This window comes from Salmo trutta, chromosome 13 (assembly GCF_901001165.1).
Source record: "Salmo trutta chromosome 13, fSalTru1.1, whole genome shotgun sequence".
NCBI classification, from domain to species: domain Eukaryota; kingdom Metazoa; phylum Chordata; class Actinopteri; order Salmoniformes; family Salmonidae; genus Salmo; species Salmo trutta.
Window position 1 is genome coordinate 13,812,981 of NC_042969.1, and position 20,500 is coordinate 13,833,480.

The 20,500-nt window shown below is 42.6% G+C and overlaps 2 protein-coding genes across 5 annotated transcripts; both read left to right on the forward strand.

Annotated features, from left to right (window-relative positions):
* Positions 1-40: 40 nt before the first annotated feature.
* On the forward strand, positions 41-7,043 carry LOC115205235 (sorting nexin-12). 3 transcript variants are annotated; one of them, XM_029771002.1, is made up of 6 exons: positions 42-432; positions 2,088-2,183; positions 2,311-2,435; positions 2,596-2,686; positions 4,722-4,732; positions 5,827-7,043. In XM_029771002.1, the coding sequence occupies exons 1-5, from the start codon at positions 268-270 to the stop codon at positions 4,725-4,727; spliced, it is 483 nt and encodes a 160-aa protein (XP_029626862.1). In that variant the 5' UTR covers positions 42-267; the 3' UTR covers positions 4,728-4,732; positions 5,827-7,043. The 3 variants fall into 3 exon arrangements, with proteins under 3 accessions (XP_029626859.1, XP_029626862.1, XP_029626861.1); XM_029771001.1 differs by having other exon boundaries at positions 44-432; positions 5,824-7,043; XM_029770999.1 differs by lacking the exon at positions 4,722-4,732 and having other exon boundaries at positions 41-432; positions 5,824-7,043.
* A 427-nt stretch (positions 7,044-7,470) lies between these two features.
* Positions 7,471-20,110, forward strand: LOC115205220 (cationic amino acid transporter 3-like). 2 transcript variants are annotated; one of them, XM_029770972.1, is made up of 12 exons: positions 7,471-7,594; positions 13,481-13,902; positions 14,278-14,439; positions 14,641-14,812; positions 15,105-15,223; positions 15,965-16,187; positions 16,513-16,652; positions 16,773-16,875; positions 18,693-18,922; positions 19,102-19,268; positions 19,498-19,606; positions 19,775-20,110. In XM_029770972.1, exons 2-12 carry the CDS (start codon positions 13,536-13,538, stop codon positions 19,915-19,917), a joined length of 1,935 nt encoding a protein of 644 aa, XP_029626832.1. In that variant the 5' UTR covers positions 7,471-7,594; positions 13,481-13,535; the 3' UTR covers positions 19,918-20,110. The 2 variants fall into 2 exon arrangements, with proteins under 2 accessions (XP_029626832.1, XP_029626833.1); XM_029770973.1 differs by lacking the exon at positions 7,471-7,594 and adding an exon at positions 7,958-7,980.
* The last annotated feature ends 390 nt before the right edge of the window (positions 20,111-20,500 follow it).

Sequence of the window (20,500 nt, forward strand, 5' to 3'; positions counted from 1 at the left end):
GAAGAACGACACAGTTTCTGGCTTTCCACTACATAACACAGCCACAAAGTCAGATTCCGAGGAGACAGTCTAAATTGGCTACAAACAAATGAGCATTTTGGTCTTAATATAAGGTTAGGCATAATGTTAACAGTGTGCTTGAAAATCAGATTTTGAGAAGTTAAATTTTAGAAATGGGCGGGGTTTAGCCATAATGATGACTTTGTGGTTGTGTTAACTAGTGACGATCCCAGTTTATCGACTCGAGATTAGCAGCAGAAACCGAAAATGTCGGATCCCACGGTTGCAGACACTCGCCGATTAAACTCTAAACCGCAGGATCTTACGGATGCGTATGGCCCCCCAAGCAATTTTCTTGAAATCGACGTTTATGACCCACAAACTATCGGAGTCGGCCGGAACCGATTTACCACTTATGAAGTGAGAATGCAGGTGAGGAGCGCGGGTATTGAAATCGAGGCCGGTGATTTTGGCGGGGCCTAGTGTAGGTGACGCTAGTATGGTGTGGGAACATGGGTTGCGACGTGTTTTTGGAGAGACTCGACTTTTTGCTCTTCAAATGCTTAGCCTTTCACCTTGTCATGTTAAATAATCATTTCATCCAAATTCCTGATGCAGTCGTTACAAATATGGCTACCACACACATAGCCAGCATGTGAAAGGTTGTCAGGTTAGTTAGTGTTTCTGCAGGTAGCCTTTGCTAGTCAGTATGTTAGGCTATAGCTAGCTCGTTTATTCAATTATGTGGGATGTGCAAGCTTTTTCTCCAACCCAGAAGAAAACCCTGCACACCCTTGGAATCCCCAGGCTCGACATGAAAGAATATTGGGCCAGTTAGTACTGTGGTTATCAATCATATTTATTTATAAAGCCCTTCTTACATCAGCTGATGTCACAAAGTGCTGTACAGAAACCCAGCCTAAAACCCCAAACAGCAAGCAATGCAGGTGTATAAGCACAGTGGCCAGGAAAAACTCCCTAGAAAGGCCAGAACCTAGGAAGAAACCAGGCTGAGGGGTGTTGTGAGATGAGCAGACAGCCACTTGGCTGTTAAACCTTCATGGTATAGAAAGGTGTTTGTACATGAGCTAGTCTCAAATCTTAGGGCATGCTTTAACATTCGTACATTGTGGGAGGCAACCTGTCTGTCTAGCAGGGGTGTCAAACTCATTCCATGGAGGGCCTAGTGTCTGTGGGGTTTTCACTTCAATTAAGACCTAGACAACCAGGTGAGGGGAGTTCCTTCCTAACTAGTGACCTTAAGTCATCAATCAAGTACAAGGGAGAAGTGAAATCCCACAGACACAAGGCCAGCATTTCCTAAAATCTGTGCACATTTTTGTTTTTTGCCCTAACACTGCACAGCTGATTCAAATGATAAACATGTCATGATTATTTGAATCAGCTGTGTAGTGCTAGGGCAAAAACATGCAGAGTTTAGGAAACCCTGCACTAGGTCCTCTATGGAATGAGTTTGACACCTGTGGTCTAGAGACTATATGGGCTGAGGGATAGACATAAGTTGGCCAGTGTATACCTATACTACTACAGACCTCACCTCAATGACCTCACCTAATTACCTGGCTCTCTCACTGCATGGGGTGGCAAGTAGCCTAGTGGTTAGAGCGTTGGACTAGTAACCAAAATGTTACATGATCGAATCCCTGAGCTGACAGGGTAAAAATGTTGTTCTGCCTCTGAACAAGGCAGTTAACCCACTTCCTAGGCCGTCATTGAAAATAAGGTTTTGTTCTTAACTGGCTTGCCCAGTTAAATAAAGGTAAAATAAAAATATATATATATATATATTAATGCAACAATCTCATGGACACTCCTCTGGGTTTCCCTACTCCCTAAAGATGGGGTTGTATTATGAACCACCCACTATCACTAAATACACCACGCCAGCTTCACAACTGAACAGTGGTGTTCACAGATAAGATGCTGATCAAATTATTCATTTATGAAGGGTGTAAGTCCTGAAGTCTGACCATGTCACTGGACATGCTGTACTGGAAACGCCACTCCCCAATCTGGATTTCTGTCATTTTAATGTAGTGATTAATATCATTTTTTATCACGTGCAGACAAACCTTCCCATCTTCAAACTTAAGGACTCTGTTGTGCGAAGAAGGTACAGTGATTTTGAGTGGCTGAAGAATGAGCTGGAGAGAGACAGTAAGGTAGGCTCTCACACTGCATAACTAATTGCCTGTATGTCTCACCAGTATAATGGCAATTTCTTTGGTTGGAATTCCTGTGTTTGTTTCTAAGTAACTCATTTACTGATAAGGTGTGCACTTTCTACAGATTGTGGTGCCCCCTCTCCCTGGCAAAGCTTTGAAGAGACAGCTGCCCTTCCGAGGAGATGAGGGTATCTTTGAGGACTCCTTCATTGAGGAGCGGAGGGTAGGCTTGGAACAGTTTATCAACAGGTGTGTAATGTTTCAGCCAATGGTATTTCTCTCTCTGTATGGCTGTCTCCATTTCAATGCATTGTCAAATTAACTCCCAGCCATCTACCTTTTGTCTCCACTAATAAGCAATTATGATGGCTATTTACCTGAAACCTACTTCTTTCTCCACTATCACCAGACTCGCAGGTCATCCCCTGGCCCAGAATGAGCGCTGTCTTCACATGTTCCTTCAGGATGAGTCCATTGATCGGAACTACATTCCTGGAAAAGTACGCCAGTAGGATGGGCAGGGTTGAGTTGCCATCTAGGGCAGAGAATTGCCAGGGACCTCACCATATGATATTATCACGATACTTAGGTGCTGATATTTATTGCGATTTAATGTTCCAAACATATTGCTTATGATACACTGAGTACATAAAACATTAAGAACACCTGCTCTTTCCATTACATACACTGACCAGGTGAAAGCTATGATCCCTTATTGATGTCACTTGTTAAATCCACTTCAATCAGTGTAGATGAAGGGGAGGAGACGGGTAAAGAATGATTTAAGTCTTGAGACAATTGAGTTATGTATTGTGTATGTGTGCCATTCAGAGGGTGAATGGGCAAGACAATATTTAAATGCCTTTTTGAATGGGGTATAGTGTTAGGTGCCAGGCGCAACACTGTAGGGTATTTCCACGCTCAACAGTTTCCTGTGTGCATCAAGAATGGTCCACCACCCAAAGGACTTCCAGCCAACTTGACACAACTGTGGGAAGCATTGGAGTCAACATGGGCCAGCATCCCTGTGGAACGCTTTCGACACCTTGTAGAGTCCATGCCCCGACGAATTAAGGCTGTACTGAGGGCAAAGGGGGGGAGAGTGTGAAACTCAATATTAGGAAGGTGTTCCTAATTTTGGGTATACTCTGTATGTCTGCTGCAGAGAGACAAGATGCAGCATGAGAGAACGAGTTTTGATCAGTCAGGGAAATAAAAGTGCTCCCAAAAAAAAGGACAACAAGCTAAAGGATGAAAAATACCTGTGTTTTGGCACAGATACAGCCAACTTGCGCTAGCTGACTGGGTGGCTGGGTTGGAGCAGGGTGTGGCAGTAGGTGGGGTGTGCTGGCTGTTCCTTAGCGGTTTCCATCCATCTCTCCCAGCAAGGGAATGGCATTTTATTTGTACACTAAATTATATATAACACACACACAGTATGACCTCAGCTATCAAGTCTTGACGTACCTAGTACACTAATTTTGTGCTTACTAGAAGCATAATCGGGTGAAATTATCATTTTTTTATAACCTAAATGCATAATATTTATTGTGTAAATGCGTGTCTGTAACAGATTTCCATCCAACATTTTTATGTTGAGTAAAGTACATGTCGGATAAAAATATCAGGGCTGACGGAAACAGCAGATTTGTCCGGAACATGACCAAATATCTACAAAATACACCAGACAAGGTTGGCTCTTTGTGTGTTGGTAAAATGAATGATGCGAGAAATGGCGGTGGAAACGCCTTTGTAGTAACCATCTTGGAGTCACACGATGCTATGTTGTGTGGTCCTCCCACTACGACTCGGAGAAAGCTTGCAGTTCATTAGGCTACAGATGAAATAAGTTATGATGCACTTCACCGGGAGCTGAAAGTGCACGGTGATGAGCTTGATGCTCCTTTCAGATAAATACAGTCTTATTCTGGTGACGTGATGATCAATGCTTGGCTGCCGTTTGACAAATACAAATCTCACTCTTATCCATAATAATGTAGGTAGCCTACCCGCGCTGTATCTGCAAGGTGTTGGTTAAAGCGCATGTGCCAGGACCAGAGTCGGCACGTTCGCTATAAAACTCAACTATTTATTTTGCAAAACCACCAGTAGAGTTGAAAATGCAATGGAAACCCATTTAACTTCTATATTTTTATTTGTTACATGGGAATTTAACAGTGAAAGTAATTTTTATGTGCACTACTTCATCATGCACAGCTTTTTATCCGCAGCAAGTCAATTTGTTAAACGCATCTCTGGTGGGATGTGTATTGCTTTTATGCAGATTTTAGAATATTCGCATGAAAATCTGTCGCCAATTGGATGGAAACCTGGCTGGTGATGACTGTTTCTCATCAATTTAAATGTGAAAATTAAGAAGCTATAGCTTAGCAAGGGGACAAAAGGATTATGTTCTGTAATGTTGTCAGAGATGACATTTTACAGTGGTTTAAGGAACCTGAACATACAGAGAACATTATCAGAGGTTTTTGTATCTTACAATGTCTTCCCCCCCCCCCCCCCTTTTTTTTTTAGGTGTGAATCAAGTAAGTTTGGTTATGCTTTTTATTCATATTAATACAATTGTGATCATTTTCCAACCGTGTGTGTGTGTGTGTGTGTGTGTGTGTGTGTGTGCCAATTCAGATTTGGTTTAGCGGGTTATCAATAATACATTCATGCATTTACGCTCAAATATCTCTTCGCTTCCCTCTTTTTCAATCAACCACTTTCTCCTTTTTTAATTTTCCTTGAGTAAGTGTAACTGTTGCCATGATATGGTTGCATGCATGCATGGGGTAATATTTACAGTTAATCTTTAGTAAAGTACGTTACTTCCCCTTTTGGCTTAAAGGGAAATGTCACTGTTTTTCAACTTTAAATATCTACAGCACCACATCAACATATTTGAAAATTACGCTTATCTTTGTTTTTTAGTAAAAAAAAAAAACAGTAAGTGTTTCTGACGACATCATCGGTATGCGTCATGTGATTTTAACCAATTTATGAGTAAGAAAATGAAGTTGAACATTTTTGGAATGTCCCTTTAAACCAGTCATGCAGGCTTTCATGGCGGCACTAACTGACACCTAGAGAGCAGTATCTAACATTCATATAATGTATGTATGGCTAGACCTTGCTATTGTTTTTTTGTTTTTTTGACAGATTACATGCAGTTAAGATTTGAATGACCAGTTTACATAAATGCTCTCATCCCCAGCAACCTAAAATCTGTTGGATGTTGTACGCTGATACTGGTAACACAATGCCTCAATCATTGACTCTAGTTTTTCAATTGATGAAAAGGAAGTCTTGATTTCAAACATATTCATCAGCAATAATGGGTCAAAATGGAACATACCCCTGAGATCAAATAAATTATTTATTTTTCTAAGGAAGATTCCGTTAACCTAGCCATTGAATCAGAGCCTAGAACTAACCTACACAACTACCCTTTTTTTTATATATTTTTTTTTTAGTAGTTACTATGTTATAGACATTGTAGAACAGTAATGGTCTATGCCTTTTTGTTTAGACTTTAAAGTCTTGGTCTACATAACTGTAGTGAGACTGGCAACACTAATGCTCAGATGCTAATAAGTCCATGAATACCTGTGATTTGTTTTCCTTTCTATAGCAGCCCCAGAGATGAAAATGATGAGGTCTACTCAGCCCATCTTCTCAACCCTACACCCCCTGGCTGTTTGGCTTGATCACTAGAGCCCACGCTGTCTTTTCCACAGGTGGCCCATCCTCCTAGACAACTGCATCTGCTGGAACTCTCTGTAAATACTGTGTACATATATATACATATCTTATTTGTTGTTGGTCTGGGGAAGCTGTGGGGGTATTCACATGCAGAGCGTTTAACTTGTAGCAGAAGCTTGAGGGTGGGAAAGGTGAATTTATGAAACGATTGAGTTCGTAAGTTACCTTTTTGAAACAACAGGATTTTTCTGGAGTTAAACTTGAGGCTTATTAAGTAAGTAGGAGTTGGTAATAATTATAACACTTAATTTTTGGAATGAGGAAATATTGTTTTAGTAACACAAGTTGGCTTTCTAACTCATGAATTCTGCTTGGTGAAATATAATTGTGTACATTTCTCATGTGAAAATGACAGGCTCTGCCAAAAATACTTTCTCCTGAGCAACCAGTTTCTCAGTAATAGAGATCGTTCTCCGAAGGGAAATTCCGTTAACCTAGCCATTGAATCAGAGCCTTGATAAAGGAATGATTCCATAGTGTAATACAAAAAAATTGGCAAGTATTAGGATCAATTCTTGGGGATATATTCATTCATACCACCTCAATGGTCATCAGACTCCATTGCACTTGATTTAATAGTAGGGATCTTAACCCCAATGTGTTGGGGAAACTCCAAACCGAGATTCTCGCCACCGTGGTCAAAATCATTTTCAACCTCCCTCCTCTACTGCAACACTATTGTAGGTTGTTGTAAATGAGAATATTTGAAATCAACTTACCTGGTAAAATGAAGCTCAATCAATAACAAGAATGTCCAACAGGATACTTATTTGGCTTACACTCGCAGATACAGGGTTGTCTTAGAAAAAAACATTATTCAGTGTTTAGGTGCTTCTGTTTAATGTGTGGGGTGAGGCTGATGCAGCCGGAAATGTCTGTAATCAAGCACCAAAGACAGTTTCTGCTGCCTTGTGATATGTCTTCCTGAAACATCCTCGGCCTCACCTCAACTGATGGCTAGTTGCCAACCATTTCGTTGGTGTTTTATGTTCATGTTTTTGACCATTCAAATACATAAAGGCTGTTTTTTTCTGATTTAAATTTGTTGACCACAATGTACTGTTAGTTTATTAAACCACTGAAAATCTATCAAAGGTGATTGTCTCCTCATTTAACAAATATTCTGTTATGGCCCAATAATCTCACCAATTTAGTGGAAATTGCTTTCCTCAGTTATCTTTCAAACCAGTGGTCAAGAAGAGGACAAGGCAAGAAAGCAACCAGACCAGATGGAAATCACCATACCTGGTGTAATAGTGACGTAAAAAAGGAATTGAATCTACTACTACACTGTAGTAGATAAATAGACGTCCGTTCTATTAAAATTAAATTACTCATAATTTTAAGGAATTTAACACATTCCTTCCATGTGGAAATTTTTACCTTTTGTAATTAAAAGGTATTGACGTTGCTTACGTTCCAATGACGTCTGACAAATCACATTAACCTTGCTATTTCCCCGGAAGACGACAACCAATGAGAGTTGAGTAGAGGCGGGATGTTTACACTGTTAGCCAAACAAAATACATTGGTTGTGCCACTTAGAGTAGTCATATTCTACAGTCACACTTTTTTCGTACTGTAAAGACAGATGTTCCATCTGATCGCAGAGTTTATTTCTTTGCCCATCAATTCCTCAGGTATGTAGCTATAAGTTATTTACCTAAGGCATCGAATGTAAATTGAATTAGCTAGCTTTGTGTTCCAAGAGTGAACCAAATGCAACCGCTCACCGATAGGAATCAATGAACTCTGAAAGTCATTCAAGATAGGGAGATGTATAGTGAATAGCAGTAGCTGGAACGAATGTGGCAGTTGTTGGTTGGTCTGCTGGACATTTTCGCGATGCCCAGCATGGCTACCACAATCCACGCGCGACTACGTTTTGTGCCAGGCTACAAGACTCGCGTGCTCTGACTCAGATCTGAGCCTGTCGTTGTTTTATGTAGTTCGCTAGATTAATATTTGAGTGTCGACCATTCATTCTGTATTTGACCTATCTAGCCATCTGTACCCCTGGAATCAGGTGGGTGGCTGTTAACTTTGTTCCTTGTCAAAACACTGACCTCTGCATTGCTCTGTGCAAGCCTGTAGCCCTTTCACTCTTGACTGTATTAATCTTGCCTAGCTAGGTAATAATGTCCCTCCAACTACAATATATTTAAATCAAATACAGCCTTGGATATTCCATTGCTGCTTAATCTGCAAACGTAGTACTGACAGTTTCTATTGTGGAATGCTTGGCTCTATGTTAAGGGTTTGCATAACTATGTTCAAATTTACCTGCTGAGGCATGTCTTTTCCCGGTGTCTAAAATTTCTGTAGGGTATTTTTTTTATTATTATTTTTTTTTCAGCCAAGGAACCTAACCACCAATCGAACCACCACACCTACCTTCTGTTGGGATTCCAAGTAATGTTTGCGTGTTTTAGTAATTTACTGTGACTGGAAAGACTAGTGTGAAAGAGCCCTGCTGAAGGAGTGTCACTCCACGGAGAGATTCCCAGGCTGAGTAAGTTTCATCTGCTTGAGACCTGTGAGTGCTCCCGGGCTGAGAGGATAGTGTGTGGTGTTGGTAGGGTGTTGAGGTAAACAGCTCTCTTGGAAGTGATCAAATGAGTGGCATAAGCCTACTATGAGAGTTAACCTCCATGTATAGAATGGGCACTCCAGAAGATCTTTCAGCCTTTTGGTGAGTTGCGTTATTGTGGAGACATGGGCGCGTTAATAAAAAGAAAGCTGGCTGCTGATGCTCTGTTGTCATCATGGCCCATAATTAGATTGCCCTTTTTGGAGGCAAGGATCTGATGAATAGCAAATGCAGTCTGCACCAACTGGTGTCATTTCAGATGAGGTGAAGCGAGGTAACCATGGAAACACCCGTCCTGGATTCCAGGACCTGCAAATTGAGCATTATGCCCTGCCTCATTCCTTAGCAAACATTGGCAATGATTCCATTGTCATATGATGCTTGGTCTCCTGAAAGTGGCCTGTTAACTTGAATTGTTTAAATTTAATCATGAACTGTTATTTTTCTTTATTTACTAAAACTCTTTGTGAGCATGGAACGACTTGTAGTCATGGCAAGGCAACAATGTAGCGTTGTTGAATTCGGAAATGTCCTGGCACCTAGGCCAGATTTTCTGTCATAAATTCTGTTTACAATGGTTCTTCTATCTTTTACAATTGTATTGAGAATACACCTGCTTATACATGACCAGAACGACTCGTTACTTCAGCTCCCACAACCTATTGCTAAGACTTTGGTTAGTGTAGCCCACACACGACGCCATACTCTTTCTAGGCTACACAAACAGTGCTCTATTAAATCCAAGTCGTGTAAGTCCAGTTTTACAGCGTGATTGAGATTTAAAAGCAATGTTCCCGCTTTAGCAGAGACCTCATTCATGGTAAACGCTGCATATGACGGCTCAATGGGAAATTACCTTTACATTTCTATCGCAGAATCTGTAACGCTTTACAGCTTGAATAGAGCCCATAGTCATGGCAAATTATTTCCAAGAAGGTTAGAAGGCTTACGTACCGTTGCCGATTATCCTCTTAATGGAGGAGAAAGGCCAACTCTATGCTTGATTTAGGCCTAGTTGTAATCGCAGAGGCTGGCTGGCTCAACTTCTCCTGGCTAGTATGTCAGCCTACTGATTCTAGTAGATTAAAACACGCAGGCAGGCAGACCTTGCAATCCCATTGACTGTATCCATATTGTCAGCCAAAAGTCAGCAATATGTTACTGTTCAAATGGTGACTGAGTTATGCCTATTTGTTGAACTCATAGCCTATAGTGTGTACACTACAGATTGAGAACAAGGGCCTGAGATATGAATGGGTGTATGCTATGCAGTCACCTGTGTGGTATGTGTTCCCTGTAGGCATTATCTTCCGTCAGCCAGACAGAGTTGACATAGACGCTCTCTTCCTCCTGATAAGGCGTATTTCCCAGACTCGACCTGATTAAACTTGCATGGCCTCTCCGGTGTGTGTGTGTGTGTGTGTGTGCGCGCCTTGGATCAACCCTTCAACCTGAAGCCATCACCAGACAGGAGAGCTTTATTATGTCCAACCATGGCTCCCTAACAGTGGGCTTAGACAGCTAGGCTATTCCTTCCTGTTTAATGGTAGCTGTTTTGGGCACCGTTGAATGTGGCGATTCTATTTTTCTTATGCTTCTTTAAAATGTAATCGGTCTGGTGTGTCAAGTCAGAGGCCCTTCATCAGGTTTTTCCATTCCCCTCTCTCTCTCCCATGCTTTCTTTGCCAACGTCGCTGCCATTCCTCCTATTCCCCCCTTTCTCCCTCTTCTCTTTTCTTCTTTCTCTTCTTTGTTCTCCTATTTTAGTTTTTCTTCTGGCTGCAAATGAATGGGATTCTTAAATCTCTCCCTTAGCTAGTCTTTCAGATTCACCATGGTCTCTGCCAAGGTCAGGGTACTGGTCAGCACTACTGCATGGCTTTCTTCCCGTGAGGGACCACCAGCCAGAGGTCGGGACAGAGCTGTCACTGTCTATGCGTAAATGGCTGCCTGCCATTATAAGCATGTCATCCTAGTGTCAGGTTGAGATCTGTAGAGAGAATGGGGTTTTACACAGGATGCATATGGGCAATTCCACGTTAACAGAATGATGCTGAACCTCCTATTTTTCGCTTTAAAAGTATGCCAAACAATTGATTGCAAAGTTAAACAAACCATACAACTCCTCTAAGCACAATGACTACTTTTAACAGTTCCCACTGAACATTTTTCAAAAACACATTTAATTAAAGAACAATGCAGATGTAAAATTATGAAACAGAATTTTTTATGTGACCACGTTTTCCAAAAACTCAGTTAAATGTCTGCCCCGAATTAAGATTCAAAGATGTCAGAAAGAATGGTGTGTCAGCTACAACATGACACCTTGAGTTTGAAAAAATCTCTTTTGGTTATTGAACTACTAAGTGAAGTGGATAAACACCCGGTAACAGAATGACATCATGGGTCCCTGTTCTGTACATAAATGCATAATTATGAATGTCACTCTCTTCATGGTGATGTATCCTGAACAGGTACACAAAGGTAGAATAGAAAAATGGAATATCCTCCTTTGCATGTTTGGATATTATTCTACACAGTGGCTATTATTCTAATGAGCTCTGTCCCCAGGTACAGATCTGTACCAATCAGGGGTTTTTTTTGATCAAAAAGGGCCTTAGATGGTTGTCGTGGTAGAAGGGCGTGCCAATGAGCTCGGTCAACCGTTGTTGTGGCAAAATTTCACATTTTAGCATTTTTGGGCCAATTCCTTTTATTTATTTTTTGCAGTCTTAAATCGATTTTCCTGCGATTCTACATATTCTGCCATGGAGATTTTTTGTTGTTGCAGTTTTAAAGCTAGTTTCCTGCAATTCTATGCACTTTGCCATGGATAATGTTGTTTTTTGCTCAAACATAACAAAATGCTAAATTCATTAGTTTTTTTATTTTTTTCTCCCTGACTGTCTATCTTTTATTTTTATTGGATCTGAAATATTAATGCCCCTGTGTGAAAAAGTAATTGCTGCCTTACACTCTAACTGGTTGTGCCACCTTTAGCTACAATGACTCCAACCAAAAGCTTCCTGTAGTTGTTGATCAGTCTCTCACATCACTGTGGAGGAATTCTGGCCCACTCTTACATGCAGAACTGCTTTAACTCAGCGACATGTATGGGTTTTCAAGCATGAACTGCTCGTTTTCAAGCAACAAATGTGAAGTTTTGGAATGGCCTAGTCAAAGTCCAGACCTAATGTCGCTGAGTTAAAGCAGTTCTCCATCCAAGAGTGGGCCGTGATAAACACTTCAATGTTTGGGCTTGTCCTTCAAAATCACTCCTGTTGAATTTGACTCTGTGTGTGTGTGTGTGTGTGTGTGTGTGTGTGTGTGTGTGTGAGAGAGAGAGCTGTCTTCTTGGGTATGATGATACAAGCTTGGCACACCTGTATTTGGGGAGTTTCTCCCATTCTTCTCTGCAGATCGTCTCAAGCTCTGTCAGGTTGGATGGGGAGTGTTGCTACACAGCTATTTTCAGGTCTCTCCAGAGATGTTCGATCGGGTTCAAGTCCGGGCTCTGGCTGGGCCACTCAAGGACATTCAGAGACTTGTCCTGAAGCTACTCCAGCGTTGTCTTGGCTGTGTGCTTAGGGTTGTTGTCCTGTTGGAAGTTGAACCTTCGCCCCAGTCTGTGGTCCTGAGCGCTCTAGAGCAGGTTTTCATCAAGGGTCTCTCTGTACTTTCTTCCGTTCATCTTTCCCTCGGTCCAGAATAGTCTCCCAGTCCCTGCCGCTGAAAAACATCCCCACAGCATGCTGCTGCCACCACCATGCTTCACCATAGGGATGGTGCCAGGTTTCCTCCAGACGTGACCCTTGGCATTCAGGCCAAAGAGTTAAATCTTGGTTTCAGACCAGAGAATCTTGTTTCTCATGGTCAGAGTCCTTTTTAGGTGCCTTTTTGGCAAACTCCAAGTGGGCTGTCATGTGCATTTTACTGAAGAGTGGCTTCCGTCTGGTCACTCTACCATAAAGGCCTGATTAGTGGAGTGCTGCAGAGATGGTTGTCCTTCTGGAAGGTTCTCCCATCTCCAAAGAGGAACTCTGGAGCTCTGTCAGAGTGACCATCGGGTTATTGTTCACCTTCCTGACTGAGGCCCTTTTTCCCAGATTGCATAGTTTGGCCGGATGGCCAGCTCTAGGAAGAGTCTTGGTGGTTCCAAACTTCTTCCATTTAAGAATGATTGAGGCCACTGTGTTCTTGGGGACCTTCAGTGCTGCAGAAATGTTTTGGTACCCTTCCCCAGGTCTGTGCCTCGACACAATCCTGTCTGAGATCTAAGGACCATTCCTTCAACCTCATGGCTTTGTTTTTTATGCTCTGACATGCACTGTCAACTGTGGGACCTTTATATAGACAGGTGTGTGCCTTTCCAAATCATGACCAAAAAAATTGAATTTACCACAGTTGGATTCCAATCAAGTGATTGAAACATCTGAAGGATGATCAATGGAAACAGGATGCACCTGAGCTAAAGTCTCATAGCATGGGGTGGCAGGTAGCCTAGTGGTTAGAGCGTTGGACTTGTAACCGAAAGGTTGCAAGATCGAATCCCCGAGCTGACAAGGTAAGAATCTGTCGTTCTGCCCCTGAACAAGCCAGTTCACCCACTGTTCCTAGGCCGTCATTGTAAATAAGAATTTGTTCTTAACTGACTTGCCAAGTTAAATAAAGGTCAAATAAAAGGGTCTGAATATTTATGTAAATATGATATTTTATCTTTTTTATTTTGAATAAATGTGTAAAACATTCTAATAACCTGTTTTTGCTTCGTCATTATGGGGTATTTTGTGTGTGTGTGTGTGGATTGATGAGGGGAAACAAAACAATTTAATCAATTTTAGAATAAGGCTGTAATGTAAAAAGAAATTGGAAAAAGTCAAGGGGTCTGAATACTTTCCGAATGCAGCGTATTTTATTTATTTCACCTCTTCCCCAGTCGGCTGTAAGAAGATCCTTCATCTCCTCTTGACTTGGTGACCTCCTGTCCTACCATGGCTGAGAAGCTAGCTTCCTTTGGTAAGATGCTGCTCAGGCGGCGAGCGCTGGACTGTAACCAGGAAGAGAGCCACTTCGCCCGCTGCCTGAGCACACTGGACCTGATAGCACTGGGGGTGGGCTCCACTCTGGGGGCCGGTGTCTATTTGCTGGCTGGAGAGGTGGCCAGGGAGAAGGCCGGCCCAGCCATCGTGCTCTGCTTCCTCATCGCAGCGCTCTCCTCCGTCCTTGCTGGTCTGTGTTATGCTGAGTTTGGTGCCCGTGTGCCAAAGACTGGTTCAGCCTACATGTACAGCTATGTGACAGTGGGGGAGATCTGGGCCTTCATCACTGGTTGGAACCTCATCCTCTCCTATGTCATAGGTGAGTCAGAAGTGGGAGTTAGAGAAAATTTGGGATTTGAGATTAAAAAGGGATGTGATTCAAAATGGGGGAGGGAACGTTTGAAATGTTTGTATCTTATAAAGTTGCAAGAAACACGTTTGAGGTGTTAATTTTTCCTCATAACTCTAAGCAGGGATATTACTGCAATACCCAAGACAGTCAATTGAGATGATCAGCAATTCTGAGTAGCTGAATAATTAAGATTCTGATGACTTGAGCTTAAGAGGTTTTACAGGCAGATTGGTCCTCTAGAAGGATTGCCACTTGACAGAAGGGCCCTTGAAAGTGTGACTCCAACTTCTGTCATTATAAATCTCTTCCTCTCTCTCCGTTCCTCTTCTCACTCTCTTTCAGGCACAGCCAGTGTTGCTCGGGCCTGGAGCTCCACCTTTGACAACCTGGTTGAACAGAAGATCTCAGACTTCTTCAGAGCCTCCATGTCCATCAAGGTCCCTGGGAAGATTCTGGCTGAATACCCAGACCTCTTCGCCCTCATCCTGATCTTGCTGCTCACTGGTGAGACTCTCATTTAACATAACTCTGAACACATTTGAAAGCATTATACACACCCTCCGCGAAAATACAGCTACAATAATAGGGCTCTTCATTCCTGCCTTAGGGCATGCGAAGAGTGCCCATTCAGTGTAGCATTATGATTGGCTGTGCTTGGTCGCTGCCCACGTCTGTGGCCCTGACACTTTGCCAACACCCACACAGGCCTGCTGGCGTTTGGCGTGAGTGAGTCAGCCCTGGTGAACAAGATCTTCACGGGGGTCAACCTGGTGGTGCTGGGCTTCGTCATCATCTCAGGACTGGTGAAGGGAGACCGTGCTAACTGGAACCTCACTGTCGAACACTTTGTCAACACATCCAACATCACTGATACAGAGTGAGTCACCAACCAGCCGGAAGACAGACAGAAGAGCTCATGAGGAGTGGTTTATTAGGCAGGAATGGTGTTTTAAAATCAGCCCTAGGGAGTAGTTGAATATATGAGTCTGTTTACAAAAATATATTAACTCCTTTAGAGACATCGACCACTAGGGATACCAGTTCTCTTCCTGAAGACTGAATATGAAATTATTATCTTTCTCTTTGCCGTTTTTCTTTATTTTCCAGGCTACTTCAATAACTTTATTAAATAATAATTATAACCAGTCCCCTGCTCTTCCTTTGTCCAGGATCATTAAAGAGAAGTTTGGCAACGGGGGTTTTGCTCCATTCGGCTTCAGTGGAGTCCTTTCTGGTGCAGCAACTTGCTTCTACGCCTTTGTGGGTTTCGACTGCATCGCAACCACAAGTGGGCAATTTCCTCTCGTCTCTTGACACCAATGATTTACACACAACACCTTCATAATATTGAGTGGCACAGCACCCCCTGCTTTTGCCTTCAGAACAGCCTCAATTCGTCAGGGCATGGACTCTACAAGGTGTTCAAAGCGTTCCACAGGGATGCTGGCCCATGTTGACTCCAATGCTTCCCACAGTTGTGTCAAGTTGGCTGGATGTGCTTTGGGTGGTGGACCATTCTTGATACACACAGGAAACTGTTGAGTGTGAACCCCAGCAGCGATGCAGTTCTTGACACACAAACTGGTGCGCCTGGCACCGGCCACCATACCCCGTTCAAAGGCACTTAAATCTTTTGTCTCGCCAATTCACCCTTTGAATGGCACAAATACACAATCAATGTCTCAAGGCTTAAAAATTCTTTGTTAACCTGTTTCCTCTCCTTCATCTACACAGACTGAAGTGGATTTAACAAGTGACATCAATAAGGGATCATAGCTTTCACCTGGTCAGTCTTTGTCATGGAAAGAGCAGGTGTTCTTAATGTTTTGGTTCCGTGTGGCTCAGTTGGTAGAGCATGGCACTTGCAACGCCAGGGTTGTGGGTTTGATTCCCACGGGGGACCAGTATGAAAAAGTATGAACATGTATTCTCTGGATAAGCGCGTCCCCTTAATGGCTAAAAAGTCAATGTAAAATGTACCTGTGGTTGACGACTGTCAAATCTAAACCGTCTCAATCTTTTTCCACAGGTGAAGAGGCCAAGAACCCCATGCGTTCCATCCCCATCGGTATCGTGGCTTCTCTGCTCATCTGTTTCTTTGCCTACTTCGGGGTGTCTGCGGCCCTCACTCTCATGATGCCCTACTACCTGCTGAACAAAGAAAGCCCGCTGCCAGAGGCCTTCAAGTATGTGCACTGGGACCCTGCCCGCTACATTGTGGCTGTGGGCTCCCTCTGTGCACTCTCCACCAGGTGACTGACAGACAGTTTCCCATAGAGACTTCCTCATGGCCTTGTGTGCGCTTCTTCTTCTTTTAGTTAGATATTTATTTCTGTGTTTGAACGGATGTTTATTTTCCTATACTGTGCTTTCAATTCCTTTTTTGTTTGTGATTATTTGCAGGCAAAGGAACGGACACAAATTATGATGTGGAATATATAAACCCAAAAGTGTTTGTTTCGTGTGTTAAATTATATTTCGGGGTCATTCAGTGTTTGTGGATTGTCCAGACACATGGCTGGCCTCTGTGTGATGGCGACTACTTTGTCTGAGTCTTTCTCTCTTTTCCCTGTCCAGTTTACTGGGCTCAATGTTCCCCATGCCCCGTGTAATCTATGCCATGGCTGAGGACGGCCTGCTCTTCCGTTTCCTCTCAAAGATGAACATCAAAACCAAGACCCCCCTGTTAGCCACCATCGTGTCGGGTATTGTAGCAGGTAAGCTTAGCTCATGCTTTACTAAGTATCTCCTTTGTGCACCAACACTTAGTTTTCTGTCAACTGTTTAGCTGCTACTCTATGCTGCTTAGAATTGAAACGTATTCTTTCTTTCGGCAGCCCTGATGGCATTCCTGTTTGATCTGGCAGCCCTGGTGGACCTGATGTCGATAGGAACTCTCCTGGCATACACACTAGTGGCTGTGTGCGTGCTTATCCTCAGGTTAGCACAGAGGATTTTAGCTAACACACTTCTTTTTTTTTTTTTTTTTTTTTTTAAAGAGTCATACACAAACACATTTGATTCCTCAAAAATCCAACTCTTTGCTGTAAATGAAAATGTTCTCAGTCAACATAACTAGTAAAGTAAGGGTTGACTGAATTCTACCTACAGTTGAAGTCGGAAGTTTACATACACTTAGGTTGGAGTCATTAAAACTCATTTTTCAACCACTCCCCAAATTTCTTGTTAACAAACTATAGTTTTGGCAAGTCGGTTTAGGACATCTACTTTGTGCATGACACAAGTAATTTTTCCAACAATTGTTTACAGACAGATTATTTCACTTATAATTCACTGTATCACAATTCTAGTGGGTCAGAAGTTTACATACACTAAGTTGACTGTGCCTTTAAACAGCTTGGAAAATTCCAGAAAACGATGTCATGGCTTTAGAAGCGTCTGATAGGCTAATTGACATAATTTGATTCAATTGGAGGTGTACCTGTGGATGTATTTCAAGGCCTACCTTCAAACTCAGTGCCTCTTTGCTTGACATCATGGGAAAATCAAAAGAAATCAGCCAAGACCTCAGAAGAAAATGTAGACCTCCACAAGTCTGGTTCATCCTTGGGAGCAATTTCCAAACACCTGAAGGTACCACGTTCATCTGTACAAACAATAGTACGCAGTACAAACACCATGGGACCACGCAGCCGTCATACCACTCAGGAAGGAGACGCGTTCTGTCTCCTAGAGATGAACGTACTGTGGTGCGAAAAGTGCAAATCAATCACATAACAACAGCAAAGGACCATGTGAAGATGCTGGAGGAAACCGGTACAAAAGTAGGTATATCCACATTAAAACGAGTCCTATATCAACATAAGGCCGCTCAGCAAGGAAGAAGCCACCCCTCCTAAACCGCCATAAAAAAAGCCAGAATACGGTTTGAAAATGCACATGGGAACAAAGATCGTACTTTTTGGAGAAATGTCCTCTGGTCTGATAAAACAAAAATATAACTGTTTGGCCATAATGACCATCGTTATGTTTGGAGGAAAAAGGGGGAGGCTTGCAAGCCAAAGAACACCATCCCAACCGTGAAGCACGGGGTGGCAGCATCATGTTATGGGGGTGCTTTGCTGCAGGAGGGAATGGTGCACTTCACAAAATAGATGGCATCATGAGGAAGGAAAATTATGTGGATATATTGAAGCATCATCTCAAGACATCAGTCAGGAAGTTAAAGCTTGGTCGCAAATGTAGCTTCCAAATGGACAATGACCCCAAACATACTTCCAAAGTTGTGGGAAAAGGGCTTAAGGACAACAAAGTCAAGGTATTGGAGTGGCCATCACAAAGCCCTGACCTCAATCCCAAAGAAAATTTGTGGGCAGAACTGAAAAAGTGTGTGTGAGCAAGGAGGCCTAACAAACCTGACTCAGTTCCACCAGGTCTGCCAGGGGCGAATTTTGGCCCATTCCTCAACTTATTGTGGGAAGCTTGTGGAAGGCTACATGAAACGTTTGATCCAAGTTAAACAATTTAAAGGCAATGCTACCAAATACTAATTGAGTGTATGTAAACTTCTGACCCATTGGGAATGCGATGAAATAAGTAAAAGCTGAAATAAATCATCTCTCTACTATTATTCTGACATTTCACATTCTTAAAATAAAGTGGTAATCCTAACTGACCTAAAACAGGGAATATTTACTAGGATTATATGTCAGGAATTGTGAAAAACTGAGTTTAAATGTATTTGGCTAAGGTGTATGTAAACTTCCGACTTCAACTGTATGTGTATTTGTTCTCAGGTACCAACCGGGCACCCTGGGTGTCAGTGGTGCCAGTGAGAAGCTGGTGGAGCTGGTGGGTCTGCAGAGGGCAGCCATGGCAGAGGGGGACAGTGGGGATGAGTTTGGCCGGGAGGGGGAGACCAGGCCCCTCAGGGAGCGGTTCATCCTCAAGATGCTGCTGGTGCCCAGCTGTGACGTCCCAACCAAGACCTCCGGGCTCATCGTTTACATCACTACCGCTGTCATCTGTGAGTCTCCCCCTTTTTGACAGGGTGAAGTGTTGGTGTTTGAAGCTATATTAAAGTGAGCCTTTTTTTGAGAGGGTTGGCATACTGGAAGCAGCTGTCTGATAATGCAAATGAGAGAATACATTGAAATTATTTAATAAGATTCCACTATACATGCTAAGTTAACAATCTCTCTTTAGCTGTGGTGTTCACCCTGCTGTGCATAGTGCTGTCTGTGTGTGGGGCAGAGGTGGTGAGTGGCCACCCAGTGTGGGTCACCATATGTGCGATACTGGCCTTCCTCTCCTTCCTGTGTGTGGTCATCATCTGGAGACAGCCCCCGAGCAGACAGTCACTCACCTTTAAGGTATGATGGGAGTTTTCAGTCACATTACTCATTTCACGTACATTTTCTTGAGAACCAGTTCCCATTTACTAAAGGTTTCCTCATTCTCCTAGTAACCACTTGGTCTGTCTGTACTTGGATCATCAGCTCTTCACATAAAAGTGATTTAGAAAATATTTTGTAGTTGTTAGACTTGAATATGTCCAGTGTGTGGTTTAATGTAGAAAATAAACATTTTGAATCCCTTCAGGTACCCCTACTCCCAGTGTTGCCATTGGTCAGTATCTTTGTCAACATTTACCTCATGATGCAGCTGGATGGGCCAACGTGGTGTCGCTTTGCAGTGTGGATGACTATTGGTTAGTGAGATTGCCACCCCTATTATTTATTTGCCTCTTGCGCCTATCTGTGTTGTTACACAACTTTGTGTTACGCAAGTACAGTGTGTCAGTGAGGTTTACCTTTGGCATGCCGTAGTTTATCACTGTTTAAATCAGTTTTTTTTCCTTCTTCCCTCTCTGTCCTAGGTTTTATCATCTACTTTGGTTACGGGATTAAGAACAGCTCAGAGGCCACACCCAACCGCAGTAAATTTGAGCCAGTCCTCCGATCAAAGAGCCCCAACTACCTGGCAGAGGATGACAGTGAGGTGGAAGGAATGATGCCTTAGAGGAGAATAGTGGTGGAGTAGATGGTATTTTCCCCAACGACATACCACGCAAGCCTTGAACAGGTGCACATTCTTATCTGTTTGTTTTTCAACTGTCTGGAAATTGTGCCACAACAGACTGTCTTAACATTCTGTCTTGTTCTTCTTCTAAAATTGATTCAATTAATGTTTTCCCTCATCAATCTACACACAATAATGAAAAAGCAAAAACAGGTTTTTAGAAATTTTTGCTAAATTATTAAAAATAAAAAAAACTAACTTATTTACCCTTTGCTATGAGACTCGGAATTGAGCTCAGGTGCATCCTGTTTCCATTGATCATCGTTGAGATGTTTCTACAACTTGATTGGAGTCTACCTGTGGTAAATTCAATTGATTGGACATGATTTGAAAGGCACACACCTGTCTATATAAGGTCCCACAGTTGACAGTGTGGAAGAAGTTTAGAACCACTAAGGCTCTTCCTAGAGCTGGCCGCCCGGCCAAACTGAGCAATCGGGAGAGAAGGACCTTGATTAGGAAGGTGACCAAGAACCCGATGGTCACTCTGACAGAGCTCCAGAGTTCCTCTGGAGATGGGAGA

Coding starts and splice junctions, on each gene's coding strand:
- LOC115205220 (XM_029770972.1), top strand. CDS start 13,536: ATGGCTGAGAAGCTAGCTTCCTTTGGTAAGATGCTGCTCAGGCGGCGA. Junction 14,440..14,640: donor CCTGATCTTGCTGCTCACTG/GTGAGACTCTCA, acceptor ACACCCACACAG/GCCTGCTGGCGTTTGGCGTG. Junction 16,188..16,512: donor CTCTGTGCACTCTCCACCAG/GTGACTGACAGA, acceptor TTCCCTGTCCAG/TTTACTGGGCTCAATGTTCC.
- LOC115205235 (XM_029770999.1), top strand. CDS start 268: ATGTCGGATCCCACGGTTGCAGACACTCGCCGATTAAACTCTAAACCG. Junction 433..2,087: donor CTTATGAAGTGAGAATGCAG/GTGAGGAGCGCG, acceptor TATCACGTGCAG/ACAAACCTTCCCATCTTCAA. Junction 2,184..2,310: donor AGCTGGAGAGAGACAGTAAG/GTAGGCTCTCAC, acceptor CACTTTCTACAG/ATTGTGGTGCCCCCTCTCCC.